This window comes from Austrofundulus limnaeus, unplaced genomic scaffold (assembly GCF_001266775.1).
Source record: "Austrofundulus limnaeus strain Quisiro unplaced genomic scaffold, Austrofundulus_limnaeus-1.0 Scaffold11, whole genome shotgun sequence".
NCBI lineage: Eukaryota > Metazoa > Chordata > Actinopteri > Cyprinodontiformes > Rivulidae > Austrofundulus > Austrofundulus limnaeus.
Genome location: NW_013952413.1, coordinates 4,643,143 through 4,651,031, shown reverse-complemented (window position 1 = coordinate 4,651,031; position 7,889 = coordinate 4,643,143). Strand labels below are relative to the sequence as shown.

Here is a 7,889-nt window from a genome sequence, read left to right as displayed (position 1 = left end):
CCAGAATGCTTTGCGTGTAAATAAAATGGCCCTGGCTGTGTAATATATTTTAAAACTTATAGTTTAAAAATGATAAAAACTGAACATACAGTATTTTTACAGTCTTTATTTTAAATATAAAAATTTAAAATATATGTTTATTAAATAAAGTCTAATGTTACAACTAATCATGGATCCCTTTAAGTTATTTTCTTCAAGCCACAAGGTGAATTTAATACGCAGGCATTTCTCATTCAGATTACTCTGAATATTGTAAACTGGCTAAATGCACACATTAAACAGTATTTGTCAAGTCTTGTTTCAAAACATGCTACAGCTGTTATGTACTCGACATTTTTTTTTCTTTCCCTGAAGCTATTTTTCTTCTAAATATGTAAAAAATGGATTTTAAAAATAAAAAAAAGAAAATGTTTTTTTTCCCAGACTGACTCTATTGACTTTGGTCACAAAGTAAATAGTTTTCCATTGACTTTACACCAGGYAAGTTAGCAGCTCTTGTTTAGCATCACACACAAGCTACTCATTAATCGTTCCAACAACAGAACCCAACAGAACCGCCTCCCCTTCCTTCATGACAGCAGTCAACGATTGGCTGTGGCTGCACCCTCTCCCCGTCTCCCCTCTGTCCCATTCACATTTAAAGCCAAGCCACAAAAGGCTCATTCACCAGCACAAAAACAAGCCTACAAACAAAACTAAAAACAAAACAAAAAAGAAAGAAAAAAAAACAAGAGCAAACATGGATGGAGTCAAATCTGGACGGGACATCATGCATCGAAACTCAAAAGACCTGTGCAAAGAAACAGTTAAAAAGCTGATCTTTCAGTCCCAGGAGGCAAAAAAACAATCTTACTGTCCGTACAGTAAGTTCAGAGTGGGAGCTGCTCTCATGACCTTTGACAACACCGTGTTCACAGGTGAGCTGCAACTCTAACTGTTTATCTGTGTGAAGACATGTTATTGCTTTTATTTTATGTAGTCTAAAAGCTGTGAATGTGTTGCTTCAAGGAACAGAGCTTAGATTTTAAGTTTTACTTCCATTTTTTTTCCATAAAATGAGCAGCTATACATTGGTTTGTTGTTCACACTTGTGTTAGTAATTACCTCACAGTTCAAATGACTTAAACCTGAGGAAAACCCAGATGGGAAAGTTTCTCGTCCTGCGCGGAGCAGTCCATCTGGAACGTTTCAGGAAAGACTCCACTGCTTTTCTGTCTGTGGATCAAACCTCTGTTTACACACAGAGAGATGTCAGAGACACCACGCTCCTGTCAGCGTGACTGTACAGGAAAGTCACCTGTCCCCTCACGTGTGTGGTGTGAGGAGGGAGCGAGGGGGCAAATATGGGAGTCCAAAGACCCCCCCACCAAAGTTATTTGAATAGACCAGAAGTAAATAAACCACCCACCCACTTTTTAGGGTGTAAGGACCTCACTGTACAAAACATACAGTAAAGTGAAAGTTTAGAGCTTTTGAAGAGAGGTTATATATTTACCTGAGCTTGGAGAAGTAAAGCTGAATCAACAGATTGTACTTTTTAACTGTACAGTTATTAAGACGCACTTGCAAGCAGCAGTTTAGCCTGAAAAACCATCTAACGTCAAACTCGGTTCATGTAAAGAGCTGTCATAAACACATGAGTTATTAACTGTTCATAACCCTACTTCTAAGAATCTGCTTGATCCCCTTTAAATCATTCTTCTTTGTTACTCTGACAGGTTGCAACGTGGAGAATGCAAGTTACAATCTGGGACTGTGTGCTGAAAGGACAGCCATCTCCAAGGCCGTGTCGGAGGGATACAGAAGTTTCAAGGCCATCGCCATCGCCAGGTATTGGAGCCTCTGACTGACAAGATGTGGGGAGCTCAATTATTCTCCGCGTTAGATGTGTCCAACCCTATCGTCATCGTGTATCACAAGACTTGTATTACCTAAAATTTAAAAAATATGTAATAAAAAAATCATCCCCTCTTTAAATAACCTAAAACAGAGGTGTGCAGTCCTGGTCCTTGATGCCATAGTCCTATGTTTTAAAGGGGTGTCAAAACAGAGAAGCATTGGATTAAAGGGATCCCTGATTAGTTGTAACATTAGTCTTTATTAGATAAACATATATTTTAACTGTAAAATAAAGACTGTAAAAATACTGTAGGATGTTTAGTTTTGTAAATTTAAAAATATATATATTTTAACACGGACAGAGCCATTTTATTTACACACAAAGCATTCTGGGTAAACGATAGGCCCTCGGTGTGAGCGAGCTATATCCACCCTGAAGGTTAATCTTGGACAATGTCTGATGATCGACACTTTTAAATGAAACCAGAGAGCGTTGACAGAGAGGAGAAGGTAGAAATGACTCAGCCTGTAAATGAAAACATGGATGGAGGACAACAGAGCTGCTTCATGGAAGAACCACCTCAGCTTCATTTGAACCATTTTTAAACTAAACTTTTAGTTTAAAAATGATAAAAACTGAACATCCTACAGTATTCTTACAGTCTTTATTTTACAGTTAAAATATATGTTTATTAAATAAAGTCGAATGTTACAACTAATCATGAATCCCTTTAAAAAAATTATCCACCGACAAAGAAAAATGTCTGAACCGTGAGATGCTTTTCTTATTTGACTTCTTGATTTGGATAACTGAGTGAGTATTGGACCTGTGGAGAACTTGAAAACATGATCTCAAACAGGGAACATAGTGTTCCCCTGAGGACTAGGACTGGGCATCCCTGACCTATCAGGTCACATTCAGGCCCACATGTGGAAAAGACCGTTTAATCATTAAACTTCTGAACACCTGCGATACAAGTTTTTACTGGTTCTGTGCCCCATTTTTTGCTCTTTTGCAGCGACCTGTGTGAGCAGTTCATCTCCCCGTGTGGAGGCTGCAGGCAGTTCATGAGAGAGGTAGGAAGCCTTGTAGTCTGGTAGATTCAGGTTATAAAGTCATCGGGGAAGAATTAATGTTTCATCTTGGTTTTATTTGTCTAAAGATGGGGCGGCAGTAAACTGAGTAAAACATTTGCAAATGCTGGTTTTCTATTAACATGTCTCTGTGTTCATGAGTATGTGCTGAGAAAAAGCAAATACCAGTTTTCTTCCTCGTTTCAACCAGTTTGGGTCCGACTGGGACGTCTACCTGTCGAAGCCTGACGGCTCGTATAAGAGGATGACCGTGGACGAGTTGCTGCCCGCCTCCTTTGGCCCTGAAGACATGTCCATGAAGAAAGTGTTCAACATTCCCAATGAGTACTGAGCTCAAAACGTTTCGCAGTGGTTATATTTGTGCTTGTCTCGCCTGATAATTGTAAATATTCAAATGTATCCATGTTGTAATAATAGAAATTGTGGAAAAAAGGATTTGTTTTATTTTGTGATCTTTATACCTATTTGATGATAATGAATGCACAAATATTGTTGGTAAAAATATTTATTAGTTTAAGGAAGCAGAGAAGAAATTATAGTTCACACATTTTAATAAATAAGCAGCTTTGAAAAGGTTGATTTGACATTTTAAAACAAATAGGCTCAGAGGACAAACAGGACATTTTTTTACATCAGTGTGCTGCATTTGCTGAACAGCTTATTGTTGAATAGCAGAGAAATTAAAACAAATATAAGAGTCAAACATTTAAGCTGCCACTGAAAATTTACTCAATTAAATCATCTGATTTTTTAGGTCCATCTACGTCTTACAAGATCACGTAAAGAGACCGTTAAATATGATGAAATATCTTGTTTCTTCCTGATTCAGAGCTAAGACAAGAATGTGGTTAAAGTGAGCCTCAGACAAAATAAGGAGAAGAAAAAAAATCCAAGTCTGGATGTCTCTGGCAGAAATATTTCATCATAACAGAACTAAAATCAAAATGTCAGCACTGTTTCCAAACATAAAGTACACTTTTAGAGGCCTGTGTGTTTTAAATAATTGAAATAGTGCAAAAAAAAAAAAAACCCAGCAGCATCTTTCCTCCTCTGCATGACTTCACCTGATAAATAAATGACAGCAGTTACAGGAGAGCACAATAAAACACGTCACCTTTATCTGCAAACAAACTGGGAAAAGTGGAAAAAGGGAGGAAAACAGACTTGAACATAAAATGTCCTCAAGCTTGTTCCTTCAAATGTTCCCTCTTTCTTGGGGTTTTTACAATATACTCTGAAATAATTGATATGTTTGCACATAAGGAAGACCATGATGTGCTGCAAGACCCTGCTGAGATAGTTTGAAAAAGATAAAATATATTTAGAGTTTCAGTCACAAAGTATGTGGCTTTAGGCTTCCAGAGATTATTGTCTGCTGCTGAAGGTGACATCATGTCTGTGTGTTAGCAAAATATCTCCTGAAAAAGAGCTTGAATTTAAATGAAACTTTCACAATACAAATATTGGCTGCACTTCTAAAAGTGATTAAGACTTGGAGTCAGCATAACACAAGGTGGCCACCACAGCTAAGGAAGCTTAGCAAACACAAAGATGAAGATAATGCAGTCAATTTTACAGTTACTTAGCTAATTATTGGTGCGTACATAGTTGAGAGTTATTCCCAACACATAAAATGAGTGCTAATCTGCTTTTTAAATCATTGGCATTAACCATTACAGTCAACTTCATCTGTTAGCAAAGTATGTCATGAACCACTGGACCAATTCCAATGAAACTCTTCAAGATTAATTACTGAATGTCCATCTTTAACTGATTAACCTTTGGAGTAACCCCCATTCAAAATGGCTGCCACAGCTAATCAAATTTAGCAAATTTAGGTCATTTTTTGCAGAAATTGAACAAACGTTGGTGTGGTAGCAGCTGAGTCTGAGTGCTATCACATGTTGCAAGATGAAGTAATACATTTCATTTACAAACAACACAAAAAAGCAGCCGATAAAACGCATTCCTATAATTATAGCTAAACCGTTAATCCTTTTTAAAAAAAAAATTATATTTTGACCTTGTTTTTTATGTTGGCATTACTTCATACCGTATAAGACTGCTATTTGTCATTATTTAGTTGTTTTGTTCGTTTGTTTCTTGAAGTGAGAACATAAAATAATCACACTCATGGCGAAAAATACCAAATTCCCTTTTGGTGAAGCTGAAATCTCTTTATCTGTTTAGCTGTGGTGCAAACAGTGGCTTCTACATTCAGTCATGGCTTAAGAAGAAACTGAAAACCAAGCTTTGTGAATGTTCATGCATTTTCTGAGCACATTTATATAAAAAAACAACAAACAAACAAACAAAAAAACTTTTGCAGGATCAAAAAGAACGCATCTGCACTTTTTTACAGTTTTGTGTGTTAACAGTTTGTCAGGAAACTACTGAGTGTTTTCTTACTGTAGCCACTGGTGTGCCTCTAAAAACACACCAGGTGTTAGCCTCAGCAAAYGTCTGTGCTATGAGGCACACAGACTGTGTTTGGATGTGAAACAGCAATATGATCATTTGCAATCCTGTAACCCAAACACTCCTCTGCAAGGTGTTGCTGCTACTGTCAGTGCCAACAGTTCAGTGCCAACCTACATATGCCAAACAGAAAAAAAAAGCATTCTGAAAACAACAACATTGCTCTGCAGATACCCAATAAGGAGGGCGAAACCCCCAACAGTTCTTACTCTGACCTCAGCTCTCTGTGGAGGGGGAGTCCTCGCTGAGCGTGGGCCACGCAGGGACGTGCAGCCTGGGCAGCGTGCCCTCCATCAGCCTCTCCATCCACACTCCCAGCCTGTCCAGCTTGTGGTGGACTTCTAGGCTCGTAGCTCTGCTCGAGCCCCTTCTTGGCGCCGCCCCGTCCTCCCTGGAATGGGAGCGCGAGCGAGAGTGGGAGCTCGTCCTGGACCTGGAACGGGACTTCCTCTTGCTGTCGGAGGCAGCGGAGGTCTCGGACGACGAGTCGTCTCCTGTGAAGACGGGTCTGAAGAGGCAGAAGTACTTCTTGTAGCCGTTCAGAGCCAGAACGTGGCCAGTGTAGTCGGAGGACTCCTCGTCTTCGGAGTGGCTCTCGCTTTCTCCAGGATGACCGGCCGAGTGAAGGAGGGAAGGCATCCAGTGGCGGTGCTTGTCAGTGTTGAGGAAGGAGAAGTGGAGCGTCTGGGTGCTGAGGGGTCAACAGACCGTTAGTGAATGAAAGATTTGCTACGTTTTACCAGAGAAAATAAATTCTCTTAATTATACGTCCTTTAAAAGTGACTTACCCTGAGAAAGAGAAAACCTCCTTGGCATATTTCCTCAGCAAGGCATTCTTGGAAGCGTTGGTGAGCACCAGTACAACATTAATGTGACCCGGCCTCAGTTTCACCAGGTTACTGATGTATGTTACGTCTGTTAGCTCTGTCACTTCCACAAAGTCCTTCTTTGGAGGACGGCTGAACGGACCAAAGACAAACACAGAAAGAAGCAAAGTTAAAAAGAAGCCAAACTTTCATTTTTTTATTATATTTCTGAGCTTCGTGCATTTTGTTGCAAACACAAGAAACATCACCCGCAGAGAAAAACACAAACAGGCTATTCAAACAAATCTAAAGTAACCCTTAAAGTGTCTGTGACATCAGTTTTTTGTAATGAATATGATTGCAATTTCTGAAAGATAACATTAATAATATATTGCAAAATAAAATTCACGCCGCTGAGATGAACAGTTGTTAAAATATCTGCGTGTGAACTAACAGGAAGTGATGTCACAGTGAAATGTCTGCATGTGAACAGAGCATCGCTTCGACAACTAAAAACAGACTGTAGAGAAGAATCTGATGTTTGTTTAGATTATTTTTATTATTATCAGAGAGATGAAGAGTCAGAGTTCAAATAATGTTTCAATCAACAAAGACCACAGAGTTAAACTTTTTAAAGAGTTCCCCTTTGATGTCACTTCCTGTTTCATTTTGGCTGAGCCAAGTTCAAAAGAAAATATACCAGTTATGTGTCAAAATGGGTAAAAGTGAGTGTATTATGTCAAGTTTCTTAAATATAAAGGGTTTTCTTTACTTTTTGTATTTAAAAGAAGTGCATGTCACAGGCACTTTCAATGGAGGATTTAAAAGTACATTTTATATTTGGACTCAATTCTGTTTCATTAAATTGAGTCTATTTATGTGTAATATTTACGTTTATAGAAGAGAATCTAATCTTTATCAGCAGCAAAACGTAATGTTATGCATATAACTACTGTTCCCTGAAGGAAAGGAACGAGGTACAACATCATGTATGGGAACCACGCCCCTGCGTGTCCTGGCTGAAGCCACCTCTAATCACGCCTTTAGGCAGGTGACGTGATGACGACAGATGTCAGGCTCCGCCTGCACATATAAATATTGTCGCATCACTGTCACTCCTCAGTTCAGTAACTGCTCTTCACCGAGCCCAGCTGTGTAGCGGGGCCTCCATGTGTTGTACCTCGTTCCTTTCCTTCAGGGAACAGTAGTTATATGCATAACATTACGTTCCCTTTCAGTCAATTCACTCGGTACAACATCATGTATGGGAACCACGCCCCTGCGTGTCCTGGCTGAAGCCACCTCTAATCACGCCTTTAGGCAGGTGACGTGATGACGACAGATGTCAGGCTCCGCCTGCACATATAAATATTGTCGCATCACCGTCACTCCTTAGTTATACTGCTCTTCACCGAGCCCAGCTGTGCAGCGGGGCCTCCATGTGTTGTACCTCGTTCCTTTCCTTCAGGGAACAGTAGTTATATGCATAACATTACGTTCCCTTTCAGTCAATTCACTCGGTACAACATCATGTATGGGACATATATAAACGCCCCGCAGAGCAGCACCAAACTTGGGTCATATTAACATGCTATACTTCAGACCCAGTGGAGAGCACAGAGTGAGCCACCGAAGGGGCTGTCACATTTAAGCAATAAAATTGAACAAATG

The 7,889-nt window shown here is 39.5% G+C and overlaps 3 protein-coding genes across 3 annotated transcripts in view; 1 reads left to right on the top strand and 2 right to left on the bottom strand.

Moving 5' to 3' along the window:
- The window catches only part of LOC106513337 (trypsin), an 18,009-nt gene extending 14,833 nt beyond the window's left edge, over window positions 1–3,176 (bottom strand). The window contains exon 1 of the mRNA XM_014002122.1: window positions 3,100–3,176. The gene's annotated coding sequence lies outside the window, so the exon portion shown is untranslated. The remainder of the gene's footprint in view (window positions 1–3,099) is intronic.
- Window positions 554–5,255, top strand: cdab (cytidine deaminase b). Its single transcript, XM_014002124.1, has 4 exons — window positions 554–917; window positions 1,719–1,830; window positions 2,859–2,916; window positions 3,125–5,255. Exons 1-4 carry the CDS (start codon window positions 572–574, stop codon window positions 3,263–3,265), a joined length of 657 nt encoding a protein of 218 aa, XP_013857578.1. The 5' UTR covers window positions 554–571; the 3' UTR covers window positions 3,266–5,255.
- LOC106513333 (dnaJ homolog subfamily C member 16) overlaps window positions 3,424–7,889 on the bottom strand; it is an 18,187-nt gene continuing 13,721 nt past the window's right edge. Inside the window, exons 14-15 of the mRNA XM_014002117.1 lie at window positions 6,201–6,371; window positions 3,424–6,103 (exon numbers count right to left, since the gene is read on the bottom strand). Coding sequence (XP_013857571.1) covers window positions 5,629–6,103; window positions 6,201–6,371 — 646 coding nt within the window. The 3' untranslated portion in view covers window positions 3,424–5,628. The remainder of the gene's footprint in view (window positions 6,104–6,200; window positions 6,372–7,889) is intronic.

Bases quoted from the DNA above. Each gene is read 5' to 3' on its own strand.
- cdab (XM_014002124.1), top strand. From the start codon at position 572: ATGACAGCAGTCAACGATTGGCTGTGGCTGCACCCTCTCCCCGTCTCC. The intron at 1,831-2,858 runs GTATTGGAGCCT...GCTCTTTTGCAG, and splicing joins AAGGCCATCGCCATCGCCAG to CGACCTGTGTGAGCAGTTCA. The intron at 2,917-3,124 runs GTAGGAAGCCTT...CGTTTCAACCAG, and splicing joins GCAGGCAGTTCATGAGAGAG to TTTGGGTCCGACTGGGACGT.